Source organism: Phyllostomus discolor, chromosome 15, assembly GCF_004126475.2.
Source record: "Phyllostomus discolor isolate MPI-MPIP mPhyDis1 chromosome 15, mPhyDis1.pri.v3, whole genome shotgun sequence".
NCBI classification, from domain to species: domain Eukaryota; kingdom Metazoa; phylum Chordata; class Mammalia; order Chiroptera; family Phyllostomidae; genus Phyllostomus; species Phyllostomus discolor.
Genome location: NC_040917.2, coordinates 26,291,495 through 26,310,998, shown reverse-complemented (window position 1 = coordinate 26,310,998; position 19,504 = coordinate 26,291,495). Strand labels below are relative to the sequence as shown.

General features: G+C 72.8%; 1 protein-coding gene across 3 annotated transcripts; it reads right to left on the bottom strand.

The window, feature by feature from the left end:
• Window positions 1-1,383: 1,383 nt before the first annotated feature.
• On the bottom strand, window positions 1,384-19,280 carry IPO9 (importin 9). Of its 3 annotated transcripts, none has more exons than XM_036016008.1 (24): window positions 19,092-19,280; window positions 15,044-15,105; window positions 14,745-14,831; window positions 13,919-14,120; window positions 12,454-12,542; window positions 11,947-12,033; window positions 11,484-11,603; window positions 11,291-11,391; window positions 11,097-11,155; window positions 10,780-10,931; window positions 10,182-10,280; window positions 9,620-9,726; window positions 9,222-9,361; window positions 7,641-7,800; window positions 6,189-6,415; window positions 4,957-5,105; window positions 4,573-4,701; window positions 3,937-4,212; window positions 3,636-3,784; window positions 3,117-3,250; window positions 2,677-2,799; window positions 2,411-2,515; window positions 2,165-2,241; window positions 1,384-1,930 (listed from the first exon to the last, which is right to left on the bottom strand). In XM_036016008.1, the coding sequence occupies exons 1-24, from the start codon at window positions 19,252-19,254 to the stop codon at window positions 1,820-1,822; spliced, it is 3,108 nt and encodes a 1,035-aa protein (XP_035871901.1). In that variant the 5' UTR covers window positions 19,255-19,280; the 3' UTR covers window positions 1,384-1,819. The 3 variants fall into 3 exon arrangements, with proteins under 3 accessions (XP_035871901.1, XP_035871902.1, XP_028386914.1); XM_036016009.1 differs by having other exon boundaries at window positions 3,618-3,745; XM_028531113.2 differs by having other exon boundaries at window positions 1,385-1,930; window positions 3,618-3,784.
• Between the last annotated feature and the right edge of the window lie 224 nt (window positions 19,281-19,504).

Below are 19,504 nucleotides of genomic sequence, written 5' to 3'. Positions count from 1 at the left end.
TCTCTGGGACGGGTGAGGGAGCCAGGGCCCCACCTACCACTCCTGCCTGAGCCACTCCCGCGACCATCATGGGGGCGGGGGGGCTGTGGTCTGCTGGTCGGTGTCCGGTCACCGCCCGCCCAGTCCTGCGCTGCCCCGTGTCCAGGCCCTCCCCAGCTGCTCAGGAGACCACTGGCCTACACATTCAGTCCCGAGCATCCTTCTCACCCAGGGGCCCACCCTCTGCGCCCGGCAGGCAGTGACCTGTGACCATCAGGGTCCTTTCCTGGCCTGTTAGCTCCTCCTCCACGCCCCCTGGTGTCTCCCCCCTTCAGCCCCGCCCACTGCACTCAGCAACCCAGGGACAGCCACCTCCTTCAACTCCCGCCAGGGCCCCGGGGGCTCAGGACCTGAGCGGCCGGCCCCGCTCAGAGGGACGTGAGTCTGTTCAGCCTGAAGGACTCGGGACAGGAGCCGGCTCCCCCCTGGGGGCAGCACCTTGGCCCCAGGCCCCTTCTCCCGCCTGCCCTGACCCGGCCCTGGGCGCAGTGGCGGGAAGAGTGCCCAGGGTGGGGAAGAGGTGGGGCCGACGGGACGGGGCTGGGACCCGGGAGCTCCTGGGAGGCAGGCGAGCAGCCTGTGGGGGGCCCCCAGCCCCAGCAGTTGGTGCTGCTGCCAGGGCCGTCCGGGGTGCCCACACCGAGGGCTGGCTTGAACTCGAGCGACCTCAGCTGACCCCACAGTGGGCAGACCTGCTGCGTTCTCCCCCGGTGGCGCGTCCCCCAACTTCAAAGGGAGACACAGTGAGGGCGGAGGCGGCCTCAGCACTGAACTGGCGGGCAGCAGACATGTCCTTCCTGACTGGACAGGGGAGCTGGACACCGGGGACACGACACTGTCCCGTGAACGCCCCGCGCCAGGACCCTTCCTGGAGACCCAGACTCGCCTCCCTCGACTTTCCAGTCCCCGCCTGCGCGGCCACAGCCCGGAGGAGTGAGTCTCCGCAGCTGTGAACGTGGGGGGCCCAGCAGATAAGGGGACCCGGGATCCCCCCCCCCCCCAGGGAAGAGGCGGCGGCGCGGTCCTGTAAAGGGGACTTTACTCTCCTAGAAAAATACACGCTGTGCGGCCGAGGCCGCGGCCCGCCGCGCAGCAGAGTCCTGAGGAGCGGCCGGCCTCTGCGTGTCGGGCATATTAAATATAGTCGGGGGGTGGGGGGTGGGCTTTAAAAAACCAGTTTTTCCTGTTTTTTTCCCCTAAAAAAGGAGAAACAGACTGCCACCGGCAGGGCTCCTGCCACATGTGCGCACGCACCCACAGGAGCCGCGTGGGGGCCGGCATGCAAACGTGGGGGCCCTCGGTGCTGCGTGGGTGGGGCGGGGCCTGCGGCTGCTGCCGGGCCCCACTGAAGGCCACGCCGAGACCGGCGCGTCCGTGCGGAAGGGGCAGAGGCCTCCCCGTCCGAACCTGCCAGACGCCCCGCGGAGGCGGAGGCGAACAGGCCGCTCCAGAGCGCGGGCAGGCCGGGCCCCTGCTCCCGAGGGGGCCGCTGCCCTCGGACCCGGCACCCCGGTGGGCTCGCGTGTCCGGGCCGCCAGCCGAGGACTGCGGGGCACGGGGCGCAGGCGGGGAGGAAGGGGCTCTGGAGGCGGGCCGCCTGCGGGGCTCGGAGAAGCGTCCCGTCCCCGTGTCGCTCCGTGGCCACGCCCCCGGGCCTGGTCCCGGCATCAGCATCGGCATCGGGGGCCGCGGCAGAGCGGGGCCCAGGCAGGAGGCCGCGCCGGCAGAGAAGCACGCGCGCCCTCCGGCCACATGGGGGACGGCGCGGCGACACGGCCCGTCAGATCCCGATGGCCTGCAGGACCCGCCTCTCGCCGTCGCTGAGGTGGCTGGAGAAGGCGGCGTAGCAGGGCTGCTGGGCGAACTGGCAGAGGAAGTCCGTGAGGTACGCCTGCGGGCGAGGGGCGGGTCACGGGGGGCCGCAGGCCCCCCACCAACGCCAGGGCCTAGCACGCTCCCGAGCCGGGGTCCCCCTGGAGGTGGGCCCCCCCGCCCAGCCACCCCGAGGACCTCCACGCGGCCACAGGAAGCCCTTAGGCCCCGCCCACAGGGAGGCCCCGCCCACGGCCCACCACGCCGGAGGGGGAGGGGCGGAGGGGCAGGCGGGGGTGAGCCGCGCCCTCACCTGCAGGTCGATCTGGTAGAGAGGGTCCTTGAGAGCGTCGGGGTCGTCGTCCTCCTCGTCCTCGTAGTAGTCCTCCTCTGCCGGACATGCCCGCGGGCAGGGTCAGGGCGGAGCCCCGTCAGCCGGGACCGCCCCGGGGCCCCCACAGGTCCCCCCCCCTCCGTCCGGGCCAATCCGGCCGTGGGGGGCGCGGGAGAGGCGCCTGCCCGCCCAGCTGTCCCCCCGCCCCGTCCCCCGCCCACTCACCGTATTTGCTGGTGGAGAGGATGTCGGACAGGAGCTGGCCCCCGACGCTGTCCTCCTCCTCCTCGTCCTCCTCCTCCTGGTCCTCCCACATGTCGTTGGAGTCGTCTGGGGAGACACGAGCAGCTGCAGCCCCGCCCCCGTGACCTCCCAGGCGGACCCCCAGCAGCTCTGGGCGCCCAGCGAGGCCGGCCAGCCCAGGCACGCGGTGGACACGGGGCTCCGCAAGCCGGGCAGACGCTCTGGACGCGGGGAGCCGGGCCCAGCACCTTGTCCCCACTCGGCGGGAGCGGCCTGGCGGGCGGCGTTGGCCTCCATGACGCTGGACAGCTCGTTGATGACCAGCTTCAGGATCTTGACCAGCAGAGGGATGTTGGTCCAGCGCTCAGGGTCTGGGGGGAAGGAGAGGGTTGCCCTCACCAGCTCCCCTGGCGACGTCCCCAACCACACCCGCCGAGGAGGGCAGGCGGCCTGGCACTGGGCTGGCCGGTGCCACCGGAGCGCAGGCGGCAGAGCGAGGGGACTCCAAGTACGGGCAGCAGCCCCGGCGATGAGCCTGCAGGGGGGGTACCGCCCCGCCGCCCCCCCCAGCCACTGGGTCATGGGCCTGACACGCCCGACGACCAAGACTCGTGGGGCTGAGGCCCGAAGCCCCAGGACGTGCTGGCCCACTGCCCGCCCCCCGCCCCGCCGGCCGCCCGCCACCCACTCTTGGCGGCCTTGGAGCGGGTGCGCACGCCCTCATCGGTGCTGTGGGCCTCCTCGCCCTGCACGCGGATGTCCTGCAGCCGCCGGTCGTCCGCGTTGATGCCGTGCTGCAGCAGCTTGCACAGCGCCACCGAGCTGCGGGGACAGCGGCGGGTCAGCCCCGGCCCGGGCGCCGCGCCAGGCCAGGCAGGGGCGGGTAGTCCGAGACTCTCGGGTGCTCAGGCTCCGCTCACAGCCGGGCCGGGCCGAGGAGGGGAGGGTCCGGCTGGACGCGGGACTCAGGGCTCATGGGAGGGCTGGGGGTGGGGCCCCGGGACAGAGCGGTCCGGAGCCCAGTCAGAGGTGGGGCGCAGCCTCGGCAGAGCAGGACCCCCAGTGGACGGAGGCTGGCCGCTGCGGCCCGAGGTCGGGGACCCAGGGACACAAGGGGCAGTGGGACCCCCTGACAGGAGTCCGGGGTGCGGGCTCGGGAGGAGGGCGGCGGGCGTGAGGGCAGGCCCACCTCACTTTGCCCTCGTACTGGCCGTAGAACAGGTGCTGCCGGCTGGTCCACTCGGCCATCACGAACTCCAGGGCGGGCTTGCCGGTGGGCCCGGGCAGGCTGCACAGGAACTCCAGGAGGGGCTCCAGCTGGGTGTGCACCAGGTGGGCGAACACCATGATGAGGGACTGGGCGCGGCGACAGGGAGGGCGTCAGGGGCGGTGGCCGCGGGGCCCTGGCCCGCACCCGCGCGACCCGCCTCGCCCGACCCTCGAGCCGCCGCCGCCTGACGCCCCCAGCGGACGGCCCCGCACGCAGGCGCCCCTCACCTGCCCCTCACCTGCATGACGCTCAGCGTCTCTGCCTGCTGCATCTTGCTGAGCACGGCGCGCAGGATCTGGTCCAGGCTCTCGCCCAGCTCGCGCCCAGCCTTGGCGATGAGCGTGGAGACCAGGCGGCCCACGAAGGCCGCGGTGAACTCCGAGGTGCGGGGGTCCAGCAGCTGGCTCACCACCTGCATCACGTACCACAGCCCGCTGTGGCCCTGCTCGTCGTGCCAGCCGGCCACCTGCTCCAGCGCCACCGACACGTAGGCCCGCAGGCACTCTCCGCCGTTCTGCGGGGACAGCGGCCGGCGAGGTCAGCAGTGGGGAGCGGCCGGGGGCCCTCTTCTGGGCCTCCTCCGCGGGGCGCGCTGCCTGTCCCCGGGGAGACCCCTCTGGTGCTGGAACGGCACGCCTGATGCGCAGCGATGCCGGGGGACCCTGGAGTCCCAGGTGCCCAGAGGTTTCCGGAAGCCTGGCCCTTCACCCACCTCGTCCACGGAGCCCCGGGGCGCACGCCTGCCTCCTCTCCCACAGAGCCGAGCCCCGGGCACAAGGGCGACCCCTTCCCGGGCCCGCCACACCCCGAGGCCCGGACCAGGCCCACCACCCGAGCCGCCTGGCCCTCGGCCAGCCCGGCGGGGGGCCGGCACCTGCATGGTGGCGTTGTCGTCCGTGCGCAGCGTGCACTGGGCCACCGCGGGGAACGCCTGGCAGACCAGCAGCTGGGGCAGCGGCGGCTTCGTGTTCCGCACGACCGTGGTCAGGATGTCGATGGCCGTCTGCAGGGGGCGGGGGCGGGGGTCAGCCGTGCCGACAGCCCAGCAGGCAGAGCCGGGACGGCAGAAAGGGCTGCGGGAAGGGGGTGGGGCCCAGCCTCCTCGTGTGGCTCAGGCCTGACTGGTACAGAGCCGGGCACCACGCTCAGTGACGATGGCGCCCCGGGGCGCAGCGGCCAGTGGAGGCGCCCTGCACCTCGGCGGCGGCTGCCGTCCCCCAGCTCACGCCCGCCCCCAGCTCACGCCCGCCCCGCTCACCGCGCACAGCCCCGCGGGGAGCTTGTCGGCCGGCGCCTGCATGATGCTGACCAGGGTGGGGATCAGCCGCATCTGCATGGGGCCCTGGCAGGCCTCGATCTGGGACAGCTCCTTGAAGACGTCCTGCGCCAGCGAGGCGACGACGGGGTCTGGGGGGACAAGGCGACATGGGCCCCTGCCCGCGGGTCTGCACACGCCCGGGGCCTGAGGGTGCGTGCGGCCTGCCCCGACGCACGCACCCTCTGCCGGGACCCGGGGCCCTTGAGTGGCCGGAGCTCGCAGGACAGACGCCGGGCCCACGGGCACGGCAGCCCCCGGCGCCGGGGGGCGGGGGGAACGGGCTCCGACCAGTGGAACCTGGCTCGTTCTCCGGGGTGGCCTCTCGCGTCCTCACCTGTGAGGCCCGACACCCAACAGGGAGGCAGCGCCGTGGGCACCGGGTGGGGCGGAGGCAGCCAGCGCTCTGCCGTGAGGCCACGGCTCCGGGACACGCGCCCGGCAGACACAGCCCGACTGGAGCTGTGCCGGCGTGGCCGGCCTCCCCGTGCACGCGAGAGGCGCGCCGAGGGCTCTGCCGCACAGCCGTCCGCCGACGGAGGGCCGGCCCGAGGGGCGTGTTTGGGGCTGTGACGGTGGCAGTGGTGGACCACTCCAGGGCGCAGGGGCCTGTCCCGGACGGAGCCACACCGTCCGCAGCTCCCCCCCCCGGGCCCCAGCACGCACCCTGAGCCGCAAGGCTGGGCTCCCTCTCTAAACACGGCCCCCGGGGTTCCTTCCAAGAGCGGGGTCTCGAGGAGACGCCCCGAGGAAGAGCAGCGTCGAAAGGCCTGGGGGCGGGCGAGTGGAGGAGACGCCGCAGCTCCACCACCCAGAGGCCCCGCCCCGACCTCCGGGTGCCTTCTCTGCGTGTGCATTGTCCTCTCCCAGGACAAGCCCCAGGCCGGGGCCCCACCCACCTGTGTGCTCCAGAAGACGGGCCCTGCCGACCCCGCGAGCACTCTCCCGCTGCCGCCCAGCACCTAGGTCGGGGGGCACACCGCTCCCCCTCGCTTCCACAGCCGGCTCCCGGGACCCCTGCACCCGCTCCCTCCAGGGCCGCCCGGCTGACCTGCAGTGCGGGGGCTCCGAGAGGGCCGGCACCCCACCCCCCAGCCCCCCGGTCAGACTGACCCGGGGAGGAGCCCACACTCGGGGCTGTGGCGCCGCCGCCGCCCGCCCCGCCAGCGGCCTACCGTTGCTGTACTTGAGGAAGATGGCGATGGTGAAGGGGCAGATCTTGCTCTCCACGCTGGCGGTGAACTCCGCGTCCACCGTGCAGACGATGCACAGCGTCTCCATCACCAGGTTGAGCACCTCGGAGCTGAACTGCGCGGCCAGGTGGATGAGGCCGTCCAGGACGCTGGGCAGGAAGGGCCGCAGCACGTGGGTGCTCTCCGAGGCCTTCAGCTGGTCGCAGTACCTGCGGGCAGAGGAGCGCTGCACACTGGAGCTCCAGGGGGCCGCTCGGGCGGGCTCCGCCCCCTCCCTCGGCTTCGGGGCGCCGGCCCTCCGTCCCTCCGTCCCTCCTCCGGTCGGGTTGCTCTGGTCCTCGCTGTTCCCTCTGAAGTGTCCCTCGCCCTTCGCCCTCTGCTTCCGAACGCTCGTCCCCTTGTGCCCCTGGGCCCACCCACCAAGACGCCTGCCCCGCTTGTGGCCCGAGGCCCGGCCGACTCGTCCCTCTCCGGGCGCTCGGTGCCGGCCGCGCAGCTGCCCTCCGGCCAGGGCTGCTCTGAGCTCCCGCGTCCCACGATCTTGTACTCGGTGGGCACTTTCTGCAGCTCGAACTGAGGCCTTTTCACGAACGTCCCACGCACACTCGTGAGACGGGCGCGCCGCCCGCGGGTCTGAAGTGGGCGCACGTCCCAGCAGGCCCTCGCCGGGCGCTGCCGGGCACGCCTGACCGGACGCGGCCAACGCGGCCTTCCTCTGCGCACCTTCGGGCCGGCCGTGAAAGTCAGCAGAAACGTGGCTTCTTTGCATCAAAAAACCCCCCCTGGACCAGAAACGGGGCCTCACAACCACGGGACGAGTCAGCGGCCGGTGACGCCGACGCTCAGACCCCGGCGTGGCCGGCACCTCGTGGCCGCAGCGCCAGGGCCCGCCTGCTCGCCCCACTCACTCCTCGGGGCCGGTCTGGCGCCTGGCCCGGGGGCCTGGCCACGTCCTCCTGGCCCACGGCTCCCTCGGGGCCCTTCTGTCCGGGCGGAGGGACACGAGTGAGGGATGTCACCGTCGCCACCGCGCCGACGCCAGGCCCGCGGTCTCCCGGGCGACGGGTGTCCCGTGCGCGGTGCCCGCCCCTGCGTCCACGGTCAGACGGCGGGGGCGGGGCGGGGCAGGCCGTCTCCCGGAAGTCAGGCAGCTCTTGGGGCCGACGGGGGCTCCAGTTTGGATGAAACCTTCCTTCCGGCACCCGACCCCGAGTCGGACGCAGCGGCCAGGGGGGCAGCCTGCGCCTGCAGCCCCTGGGGGGCAGCCCGGGCGGGCGGCTCTCGGGGTCCCCAGAGGCCGTGCCCCCGGTCTGGCCGCCGCCCTGTCTCCCCAGCCGGTGCTGAGGGCGTCTCCCCCCACGCGGCCCGCTCCCGGCAGCTGCCGCTGAGACGTCCACCCCGAGTTTTCTCGCCCTGAGGCGGCAGCACACTCACCCCCAGATGGCTCTCACGGCGGAAATCCGGACCGAAGGGGGCTGTGTCTCGTGGAGGCCGCTGACGGTGGCCTGCAGAAACTGCTGGATCAGTTCGGGGGACATCGCGACAGTGAACCGGCTGGCGGCCCAGAGGGCCCGGCCCAGGAGGAAGGGAGACACTGGGGGGAGAGAGAGCAGTCAGGGCCGGCCCCGGCCTCCCAACGGCTCGCCCCGCCCCGCCCCGCCCCTCAGCCTGTCCCAGCCTCTGGACGCCACGCGGCCCGGACACCTCAGGGGACAGCGAGCACCCTCTTCTCACTGTCCGCAGAGCAGATGGGGTCTTCTCAGGCTAGAGGCCCCGCCCGCATGGCCCGTCGGCCCCCGCCCCCCCGCCAGGTTCTCCCGACACCTAGGCCGCCGTCGGAACACCTCGGGTGGCAGCCGGCACTCCTCACGCCAACCACGCCCGTAGGTGGCAGTCCGCCGAACAGAGGCCACCTCGGGAGCGGGGCACTCGCGGTCCCCTCAAACCTCACCCCCCCACGTCCTCAGCCTCGTCACGCGCTGTGTGGCACTCCGGCCCCTCCGCGCTGAGGACAGAGCCCGGCGGGCTGGGCTGCCGGCCCTGAGCCGTCACGGGACACTCGGCACACGAGCCCCAGGACAGAGCCGGGCCAGCCCGCTGACAGCAGCCGCGGCCAGGGCCCGGGCCGGTCCTCTCAGCCCCAGGCCCCCCCAGCGCACGGCTCTTCCGGAGGCCCCGGGCGAGCGACACCGTGGGAGAAGCCCGCGCTCCCGCGTCTCAGGTGTTCTTCGGTTCCCGCTGCTGGGATGACCGGTTGGACGAAGCCCACAGAAAGTCCCCGGGGGCGGTGGGCTGTTGAGGGGCGCCAGCGTGGAAAAGCTCTTCGCTTCAGGCAGGGTCCCCAACGCTCCACAGCGAGGCCTTTCCTGGCCGTCACACCGGGTGCCCCTGGACCCGCGCGGCTCTCCGAGAGCGTCTGCCACGGCACACGCCACAGGACGGCGCGGATGGGCCCGGGAAGCCCAGGCACCCCCACTGAGCACGGAGCTCCCACGCCTAGAACGTGGGACACCCGGGGGCTGGAGGGCCCCTCGGCGAGGCCCCACGTCTCGCGGGGGGGGGGGTGGGGGGGTGGCGCGCCCCCTCGGCCCCGTGCCGTGCCCGGCAGACGCCGGGGGAGGAGGACGGTCCCCTGGCCGAGCTCCGGATGCTCAGCCGTCTCATCCCGTGGCTCAGAGCGTGGCTGTGACGGCCCACGACACACGCCCCACAGCCAGGGTAGACCGCTTCTGGGCGGAGGACGCCCGCAGGAGGGCTGCCCTGCAGGGGAGGGGGCAGGGCCGGTCGGGGCGGCGGGGAGGGGGCGGGCCGGCGGGGGCACACGGCGCACAGAGGACGGCTGTGACGTGTCGGCCACAGACACACACGCCTCGAAGAAAGCAGCGCACTGTGCTCCCTGGACACCAGCCGAGAGGCAGCGCGAGGGAACGACGGGAGAGGGCGGGAAGAGCCGGCTCGGGCTGCCTGAGGGTGGGCAGACGGCGGGAGGGGCAGGCGGTGGGGGGCGGCGCGTACCCGAGAGGCTGAGGTCCGCCAGGACGACGCCGGTCAGGAACCCGTGCATGTCGAACTGCACGCGGCCGCTCTTCACGCCGTCGGCCAGCACGGCCTTCACGGAGCCCAGCGCCAGCATGCACGCCTCGTGCACCTTCCACCTGCGGGGGCGGGGGGGGGGGGGCGCCGGGGCCCGTGAGGCCGGCCCGCCCACTGGAGAGACGCATCCCGGGGGAAGGAGGCGTGGGGGTGGGCCCTCCCGCTCGGTCTGACCCGCCCCCCCACTCCCGGCCACACCTGCAGCCGAGGCAGACGGGGCGCCCCAGACTTGACGGAAAGCCAAAGCCAGGCCCGCCCCGCAGGGCTGGCGGGAGAGGATGGGGGGAGGCCGGGGGCAGCCGGAGCCCCGCGGCCCTCACCAGTGCTCCGCACCGCCGCTCCGGGCCTGCTCGGCCTCCTGCAGGTGCCGCGTGGCCGCAGCCGCCAGGGCGGCCGCGCTCTCGTTCTGGAACTCCGTGGCCACGGCCTGGGGGGGGGAGGGGGGGCTGAGACGTGCGCCTGTGCCCCGTGCACTGCCCCCGGCAGGAGCCCCAACTGCAGCTGCACGCGGGGCGGGCGCGGGCTCACACGGGCCAGGCGTTGACCGCACGGCCCGGACTCCCGTGTGCCAGCGGCAGGCGGCCCATGGCCGCTTCCTCACGGGACGTGGGCCTGGAGGCCGCGCCCCGAGAGCCGGCCGTGCCGCCCTCGGGGGCTGCTGGACCTCGGACGCAGCGGCAAGGCCCCAACCTGCCCACCCGTCCCCGCCACCACTCTGCCGCCTGCCCGCCGGCTCGCCGGGTGTCTGCGGCCAGGTCGGAGCCGGGAGTGACGACTGCTGTCCCTGCACCGCAAACCTCACAGGGGACACTCCCTGCCACCCCCTCAAGATCCAAGAGGGGGCTGCCCTGACGCCCGGTAGGGCGGGCTGCGGCCGCTCACCAGCAGCAGGTCCTGGGCTGCGATCCTGACCGTGTAGGAGAAGGTGTCATCGTCCTCGTCCTCCACGAACTGCTGCGGGTTGGCCGTCCACACTTTGATCTGCAGGGACCAGGGGGCCGGGCGTCTGGGAGGCCGCCCACACTCCCCGGAGGACGCCAGCCCCCGGCCCCAGCCGGCCCCCCGGCTGCGGAGGAGCAGGCCCCTCACGGGGCACGTGGCGTCGTCACTGTGGTCCTGCAACCCCCGGGGAACACGGCCGCGGCCAGCTCTCCGCCGCTGGCAGCCGGCGGCCACCGCTGGAGAGACGAGCTCTCCGAACGGACTAGGCCGGACGGGACCTTGAAGGCGGACGCGGCATCGGTTCTGTGGTTTACTGCGGGCGGGGCCCTGACCTTGCGTTCCAGCGGGGCCACAGCAGCCCTGTGGCTGCCTGCCGAGGGCCGGATGGGGTCTGAGGACTGGGCAGATGTGACTGCTCCTCAGCGGGGGGCGCGGAGCCCGGCACTGCCGCCGGGCGGAAACACGGTGCCGGGGTGGACACAACCCGGGGAGGGCCGGGTTCAGCCCGCGGCCTCGGGCCTGCCCCCGTGCCCCGCACCTGCTCCTCCGTGATCTGCATGTAGAGGGTGACGTAGTAGAGCAGGTCCGGCAGGGCCTTGCGGACGGCGCTCTTGAACTTGCTGTTCTCCAGCAGCGCGTGGACAAACTCGAAGATGCTGAAGACCAGGTTCTCAAAGCCCAGGACCTCACCTGCAGGGGGGCCACGAGGACGTCGGCGCCCGGAAGGCTCCGGGCGTTCAGGACCCGGAAACCACGCGCTCCCCAGGGGGCCCGTCTGGGGCCCGGGACACCGGGAGGACGCGGGCGTCTCCCGGAGGCTCCCGGTGCTCCGCCAGCACCGGACACGCCACGCACCGTCCGAGTCCACGGGGTCTTCCACTTCCTCCGTGTAGTTGACCTCTGTCCTCACGTAAGTATGGCGAGGAGTTAAGACACAGAACCGGGGTCTGCTCCGCAGCCGCTGCTCGGGGGCAGCAGAGACTAAGGGCGGACCTGGGAGCCCCCGCGGCCCCCCTCCCCGCCAGGCCCCCGCCGGCCGGGAAGGATATAAGGCCGCGCTCTCCGTCAGTGTGTTCCAGACGATGGGCAGGATCTGCTGCATGGAGGCCACCATGTGCTTGGGGAAGTTCTTCACCAGGGCGGTCACGGCCTGCAGGGTCACAGAGAACGGGCCCATGGGGGGGACGTCGGGGTCGCGGACCACCCCCCAGCCCCAGGGGCACGGCAGACGCCGGCGCTCACCTTGAGGACCTCCATCTTGAAGCCGCTGTCGGCGGCGGGCCCGTCGGGCACCTGCAGCGCCTGCACGAAGGCCTCGGTGAACCGCTGCACCACCGGGAGGACCAGCACCTTGGCTGCACCCTGGGGCGGGGACACACACAGGGACGGTCGGGCCAGCGCGGGCTGCTGAGGCGTCGGGAGGTCCCTCCCGGTCAGGCCCGGCCCCCATGTCCCTGGGGGGCCGGCCCCTCACTGCGGCCTCCCAAAGCCGTTGCACGAGACCAGCTTTTCCCAGCCGGCCGGACCGCAGCCAGCTGGTCTCACAGGGGCGCCACGCACTGCTGCCCGGCTCCCGGGACCCGCCGTGAGGAGCGGCAGGACCAGGCCTCGGAGGAGGCGGGGCTCCCACGGAGGAGGCGGGGTCACACCCGGTGGGAAGCCGCCCCCAGCACCTCTCCCCCAGCCCCCCCCCCCCCCAGGCTACCTTCTCCAGCTCCTCCATGTTGCAGATCATGTGGGCGCAGGTGGTGAAGATCTCCACGGCCCGGGCGCGGGTGCGGATGCCGTACACCTGGGAGCGGGGGCGCGGCCGTGAACCAGGGGCCTCGCTGCCCGGAACCCAGCACGGCCAGCGCGTGTCGGTCTTCCCGCTGACCACGGAGGGCGCAGAGGGGAGGAGGGCGCCGAGGGGAGGAAGGCGCCGAGAACAGCCCTCCCGGCGTCCGGGCCTGGCGGTGAGGGAGCCCCACCCGCGAGCTCCCGGCATGTCTGCGGGAAGGGCAGTGGGAAGGGCCGGTGCTGGGTCCAGGCCTCCCCTGGGGTGGCAGTGGGGACAGGCCCCAGGCAGCAGGGGGAGGATGCGTGACCAAGGACAGCAGCTCTCCCGGCCGCTGACCCCAGGAGCCAGGGAACGGTCCAGGTCAGCGCTGGTGGCGGGGGCCAGAGCAGCAGCACCCACGTCCCCGGCCCGCCTGGCAGCGCCCGCACGCACCTCGGCCATGGTGAAGATCTTGTACATCTCCGGGAGGATGACGGGGGCCACCAGCGGCATCTGCGTGTCCGTGACCTCCCTCGTGAACTCTGCCAAGGGACCAGGGGCTCTGTGACCCACACGCCACGTTGGGAGGGCACCCGTGCGCCCAGGTCAAGCTGCCCCTGGGTGGCGGTCCTCGGCCGGAGGCCTGGCCCGGGGGCGAAGCCGTGGGAGCGCCCGGCTCTGTGGCAGCAGAGGAGCGCGGGCGATGAGGAGGGGAGGGGAGGCCCCTCGGCTGGGGCAGCGACCTTCGACCCTCGTCGGAGCACCGCGAGTCTGCTCAGGGGCAGCCGGACCCCTGGGCGGCCCCCAAAGAAGACGCAGCCCGGGCCCAGGTGCGGCCAGCGCCCCATCAGGTGCCTTTGGCCTGTTTGCAAGCCTCCCCCCCCCCCCCCCCCCCCGGGCAGGACACCTGCTGCTCCCCAGCCGGCACGATGATGGGGGTGGTGCGGGGGGACTGCCAGCCAAGTGCGCCCTGATGCACCCTGCAGGCGGGGGAGAGCTGGGGAAGGCGAGGGGACGATGGGCCACACCCCCCTCCGCCCCCCAAACCCCCACTGGGGCTGAGACAGGTCGAAGGGCCTGGGACTCGGTGTGGGGGCCCCAGGGCCCCAAGTCCCCACCTTCCCGCTCTCCCACGTCACCCCCCGGAGAGGGAGCGAGTCGGCAGGGCCCACTCAGGAGGGCCCCAGCATCTGCGGCCAGAGACCCGGGACCGGCACCCGGCGGCTCCCGTGCGGGGAGCTGGAGCGGCGCCCTCGCCGCAGGGCAGGGCTCAGGGCGGGGCCTCAGGGCTCAGGGCGGGGCCTGCAGGAACAGGGACGCCGGTCCAACTGGGGACACGTGGGGACAGGCTGTGGGACAGGCTGACGGCGAATTAGCCGAGCTCTGAAGAGATGCCAGCCAATCCCCCTGGACTGAAGTTCAAGTACTCCTGTCCCGCCGACCGTCCCCCGTCTCGGGGGACCAGCGGGAGAGAAGACTCGCACGCAGGGCCGTGGAGGGCAAGGGGCCTCCAATGACATGGGGGCGACGCCGCCCAGCTCCAACTCGAGCCCCACCCGCGCGGCAGAGCACCCGTGCCCGGCCCTGTGCAAGGACGGTGGCCACGCCGGCTGTGGCCCACCAGCAGCCCCCGGCCCGGCCCCGCCCCCACGCCGCAGGAGCACTTTGCGGAGGGAGGTCGGCTGGGTGCAGCGGCCCGAGGCTCCTCAGAGGCGGACGCTGACGTCACCTCCACGCGAGGAGACTCAGGCTGGGGCGGGGCCAAACCACGTACCACATTCGGCGCCCCGCCCCCACGCACACGCGACCCTCTGCACCCCGACCGGGTTCCCTGAGATGACGGGCGGATGGGGCGGGGCGGACACACGCGCACGAGGAGCCGGAGGGAGCAGGGGCCCCCGCCCCCCAGCGCCCGTACCTGTCAGCACGCGCATGGCTCCGTGGACAGCGTTCAGGTCCCCGCTCACCAGCATCTCCATGAGCAGGCTGAAGAGCTGGGGCCAGGCCTCGGGCCAGTCCCAGTGCGCGATGGCCGACACGGCGTAGGCCACGCTGGAGCGCACCTTGCTGATGGACTCGCGCAGCCCGCCGGGCAGCAGCTCCCGGATGACGGCCTTCGCCTGCGGGGGAGGGAGGCCCACCCGCCGTCGGACCGGGCTGCGAGGGTTGGCAGGGCCCGCCCGGCGTGCGCGTGCCCGAGACGCCGCGTCTCTATCCAGAACTCCGCCGATGCACACACCCGGCGCGCTGCCCACTCCAAGCCCCGCCCCCAACCCTCGGTGGCACCGGGGTGCAGTCAGTCACGATGAGGCAGAGCGAAGGCCCCGGTCCCGCAGCTGCGCGGCCACACTGTCCTGCGAGCGCCCGGGGCCCGAGTGACCGCCGGCCGCCGTCCGGCAGCACGGACACTCCGTGGCGGCAGGGCTCCGAGCACCGGCCTCTGCGACCGCCGCCGCGTCTCCCGGGGCCCAGAGTGGCCGCACAGCCCTGCCCCGAACAGGAGCGCCCTCCGCAGGCTGGAATTCTGACTCTACCTCCGACTTCCAGGACATCGGCGCCGCGAAGGGCAGCGCTTCCCCAGCGCGGCAGACGGGGCCTGCGCGCGGGCCGGCCGCCGCTCGAGCACGCCTGGTGCCCCTTTATCCACGGCTCCTGCCCACAACGCCCGCCGGCTGCCCATCCCCCCCGCCCAGGGCCCCGAAGACACCACGCCGCCCCGGCTGCCCGGCCGGACCCCCGCTCACCCTCTCCGTCGTCTCCGGGGGCCTGAACTTCTCCGAGTGGGCGCACCAGTGCGTCTCCACGTACTGCTTCAGGATGACGGACGCCAGCTGCGAGAGAGCGGGCCGCGGGGTCCACGCGCGATCGGGCTTCCTCCCCGGGGAAGCCACGCCCACGCCTGGCCACGCCCTCCAAGCGCGGCCGGGCGCCCAGCCCCAGGCGACTTACAGACTGGCCCCCGGTCCGCTCTCCCCCGAGACGTCTCACCGCCACGCACAGGGAATGAAGGACGCACAAACTGGACCCATCGGGCTGGGCTTACCTGACGGATGGCCAGGGCCCCCTGGGGATCCACAGTCAGCTCAGCCAGGTGGACGCCGAATTCTGAAAGAGCAGACCTCGCCGTGAGCCCGCGAGCGCGCGTGAGAGCAGGGCAGTGCGCCGGGCCGGCCGACGCGGAGGGGCGACATCAGCAAGGAGCCCGACCCGTGGCTTCCACGGGCCCTGGCAGCGCCGCCCGGACTGAGCCCCTGCCTGCTGCGGCCTGCCTGACCACCTTCGGGGCGCAGCGGCCCACCCACGGGCAGCACGTCTTTGCGTTTACCGGAGCCTGTCTTTGGGGGGGGCTTCACCCTGAGGGCCACAGGAGGGCGCAGGGGCCACGCGGGACAACATCGAAGAGCCATCAGAGTGTGAGGGCCCCCCCCCCCCCCCCGCCCCAGTCCGAGAGCTTCAGGCCCGCCTTCCTGGGGAACGGCACAGTGCGGGCGCCCTTCCCGCCGGCACCAGAGGCGGCGCCGGCTCTCGGAGCGAGCCCCTTCGGGCTGCAGAGCGCGCACCCCACTCCCACCGATCGCCCCGCGCCACCGGTCCCTGCGACTGTGCGCGTGCCGAGAGGCCGTCAGAAGACTGCGACCCCCAGGGGCCGGGACAGCTGGCACCGGCAGACAGCGTTCTCTGCTCGGTCACGCCGCCACACGGGAAAGCCGGAGAGTTCACGGAAAACGGCCGCGGCTCCCAAGCCTCAACGGGGCAGGAGCCTGCAAAGAACCACCTCCAACTCGAGACACGTTTCGGACGCAACTGTGGGGGCAGAACAGATGCTCTTGTCCGCAGTTCCCAGCTTGAAAACCAGTGACCCCACGATCAACTCTGGCTCGGACTCCCCCCCCAAGACAGAGCTCCACCCGCACGAGGTCTCGGGGGTGGACGAGGAACAGTGCCGGCCACGAGTTAACCCGACCACACCACCGGAACCACGGGGGTCCGTCGCCAGGCCCGGAGCTCGGCTGACCTGGAAGCCACTCGGGAGGGGCTGCCCGCAGGGCGCGGCGGGGCCGTGGTGTGACGCCCGACGCCAGGCCACCCACGCGCAGGAGGAAGAGCCAGAAGAGCCTCCTGCCCTCGGACACAGCCGCCCGGTCGGCGCCAGAGGCCGCTGAGCGGCGAAGGCCCTGTCCCCGGAGGGGCGCGTGACAGAGGGCGCATGGCGTCTCTGGAGGAAAGTGCTCTCCTGTCACGCAGCGTGTGTTCGGGGACGCCCCGCTCGACCGGCTGGCGAGGAGCCCTCCCCAGCCAGCGGGGAGCCCTCCCCAGCGGGCGGCACAGGTGTCTTTCTGAAGCATCTTCGTGGAGCAGCTGGACGTCGCCAGCCCCCTCTCCCGGGCGGGGCAGACCCCTCAGGTCGCCTGGGTCTCCACCCTGAGCCCAGGCTCTCCACTGCACCTTTGCTCAGGCCGGAAGGGCACCCTGCTCCCTTCCTGAGAGCCCCCCACCACTCTCTGTCTCTCAGCCTCTGGCCACCTGTTCGCCCCTTCCCCCCACCAGGCACGGCATCATCCGAGCACAACTGGCTTCGAAGGACGGTCTGAGGAGAGCCAGCGGCCGGAGGACAAGTCGCAGGGGAGGGGCTGTGGGGCCGCCGCAGACCTGGGAGCTGGCCCAGGTGGGGAGTGGGGAGCAGGCTCACTGGGGACGGGGAGGCTGGAGCATAGCCCGGGGAAGCCCGCCGTTCTCACGGGGGCTGGGAGACACCACGAAACCACGGCTGGAAGGAGGAAACAAACCCAACGGCCCTTTTCCCCCAAGCACGGCCGCCTTCCACCCGGCTCCCTCCCAGGAGCACGTCTGGGTCTGCGAGGGCTCTGCTGCGAGAAAGGGCCCGTGAGCACCGGGGGGCAGGCTCCGCCGGATCCACGGATCCTGGGCAGCGTCTGAATGCCCGGAAGAGCGGGGGAGAGGCCACTGCCGCCCCCCCCCTGAACAACTGGCGGTGGTGGGAGGGGAGAAAATGTGCCCTCCGTATCTGCGGGGAGCGACGGAGAGACAGAGCCAAGGCCAAATGACCAGAAAACGCCCTCACTCCCCCCACAGAAAGAAACAAGTGGGAGGACAGTGACACAGAGGCCGGCTGCACCGCGGGCCTGAGCCGTGAGGCCAGGGCACTGAGGCTCGTGAAGGAGCCGCCTCCCTCCGCCTTGCGGGCGATGCCACTCTTAGCGGGAAGGCAGCAAAGACAAGGAAAAGGAAAAACTGTAAGACACGAAACAGCAAAGCACAAACACGCCAGAAACAAGGAGCTGGCCTCCCGAAAGCCGGGACCTTGTGAGTCACGTGAAGGAACAGACGCAGCCCAGCACCGACCGGCGGGCTCCAGGGAGAAGCCCGCCCGCGGCCCTGCCTGGTCCTCTCGGCTGGCCCACCGCCCGGCAGCCAGAGACAGCACCCCGGTCTGCCGGGGCGTCGGCCCCTCTGTGGGCCGGTGCGTGGTTACCGGCAGGGATGGGGGGACTGGAGCAACCGCCCCTGGCTGTCACCTGACTGTGGGCCCCCAGAACCAGGGCTCAGACCGTGAACGCCGACCCCCAGCTCCCTCATCCCCCTCCCGAGCTGAGGACGCTTCTCTCTGAAGAATGCGGGCACCTCCGCAGGCGTGAGCCCCACGGGGCGAGCTGAGACCCAGGCTGCCCGGGGAGCAGGCGCCGAGTCCTCACGTGAAGGAAGGTACAGAAGGAATGGCCGACCCCTTTAAGGAAACACCTGGGACTCAAGACAGAACAGGCGACGGCAAACTGTCTTGTTGGAGCCTCAGGGGAGAGGGAGACGTGGGAGGAGCCCGCCACCCTCCCTCTAGACACGGGTCATGGGTCACTGCAGGGGGACATCCTCCGTGTCTGCAGAAAGGCGAGGAAGCAGAGTACAGGAAAGCACAGGCAGCCCGTGGGCCCCAGGCAGCGCACTCAACGAGGGACCTGACCCGAGCCTGCCCACCACGCTGGGCGCAGGCGCCGTCCCCCGCAGACCACTGGGGTCAGCGCCCGCAGTGGGCCGTGAGGCCTGCACATGGGTTTCAATCTATTCCTAGCAGCACCCCAGATCACATGCTGAACACCACACTTCTGAGTAATTTTTTATCTCGGAACCCCAAGGTCTGTGGAAAACTAGCAGCCGGAGCTACTGAGTAACTGACTCGGCCCAGCGGGGGCCAGGGCGCTGGGAGCTGTCACTGTCCGGCCCCTGGGGCGCAGCCTCGGGGCTCTCCCTGCCCCTCCACGTCGTTCCTGCAGCAGCTCAACCGCGATGAGGCTCCTCTAGCTGGTCACTCGCTCTCCTTCACACCCAGGGGAGCAGGGGCTCCGGCGGGAACGCAGTAAGTTGACCGAGGCCGAACAGCTCCTTCTGGTCAACCCACAACCTGCGCGGCCCCCTCCGCTGTCCAGTCTGGTCCTTGTGCGCAGGGCACTGGCAGTGACAACCAGGCCTTCCACGTGGCCCTGGACCCCCGGACCCCGGATCTCTCCGCACGCCCCCAGCTCCCCCGCGCCGTGGGACGATGCACGATGAACTCCAGGGAAGGCTGGCTTCCGTCCTTTCCCAGGGAGGCCCGGCGCGGAGCTTCGCCCAGGCGCTGGGCACGAGCGCTGGAGGGTGTGGACGCAGGATGGAGACTCGCGCGGACCAGGCGCACTGGCCACTTACGGGCGGGAGGACCGTCCCCTCCCGTTTTGGGGCGGGGACGCGGGGCCTGCGGAGACCACCTCCGCTCCGTCGCCGAGGCGCCCCGGGGGCGCGGGGACAGAGCCCGGACAAAGGGCGGTGGGCCCCTGCCTGGCGGCGCGAGGGCGCGTCCCCGGGGGCGCAGACCGGAGCCCGAGGCGCCGGGGCGGCGCACGTGTTTCCTTCCCGCCGGACTCCGGGGCCCCGGACGGCCGTAACGCGGGGCCGCCCTCGCCCGCCCGCCGCACCGGCCCCGGCGCCCGCGCCGCGAGCGGGGCGCAAGGCCTGAGCTCGCCCCCGGCCTCCGCGGCGCAGGCCCGGCCCCGGGCCCCCAGCGCGTCCCCCCCGCCCGGGCGGCCCCGCCTCTCACTCACCCTCCGTCACCTCCAGCACCTTGATCTGCTCCTCGGCGGCCGCGCGCACCTCCTGCACGGGCGACAGGATCCCGGTGAGCGTGTCCACCAGCGCCTCCTTCAGGCCCTGGGCCACCGGCCCCGGCAGCCCCGTGGCCGCGCCTGCCGCCGCCGCCGCCGCCATCTTTCTCCGCTCGGCGCGCCAGCCCCGCGGCCCGGCCCGCGACGGCGACGGCGCCCGCGCGCGGCCAATCCGCGAAGCCGCGCTTGCGCACCGGCGGCGGCGGGAGCGCCGGCCTCCGCAGGCAGCGCCTCCTGCGGCAGGGATGAGGACTGCACCTTTCTCCGCCGGAGGCGGGACGTGGGCGGGGTGGACGCAGGGGGTCGCTTTCCGAGGCTGTACCCTGTCCGGTCTCACCAGGAGCGCAGGGGAC

What these genes read in the sequence shown, in the direction of transcription:
- IPO9 (XM_028531113.2), bottom strand. Translation starts at nt 19,254, where the DNA reads ATGGCGGCGGCGGCGGCGGCAGGCGCGGCCACGGGGCTGCCGGGGCCG. An exon ending in AGCCATGCGCGTGCTGACAG is followed by an intron (nt 12,543 to 13,918) that starts GTACGGGCGCTG and finishes GTCCCTTGGCAG; the next exon opens with AGTTCACGAGGGAGGTCACG. An exon ending in AGATCTTCACCATGGCCGAG is followed by an intron (nt 12,034 to 12,453) that starts GTGCGTGCGGGC and finishes CCCCGCTCCCAG; the next exon opens with GTGTACGGCATCCGCACCCG.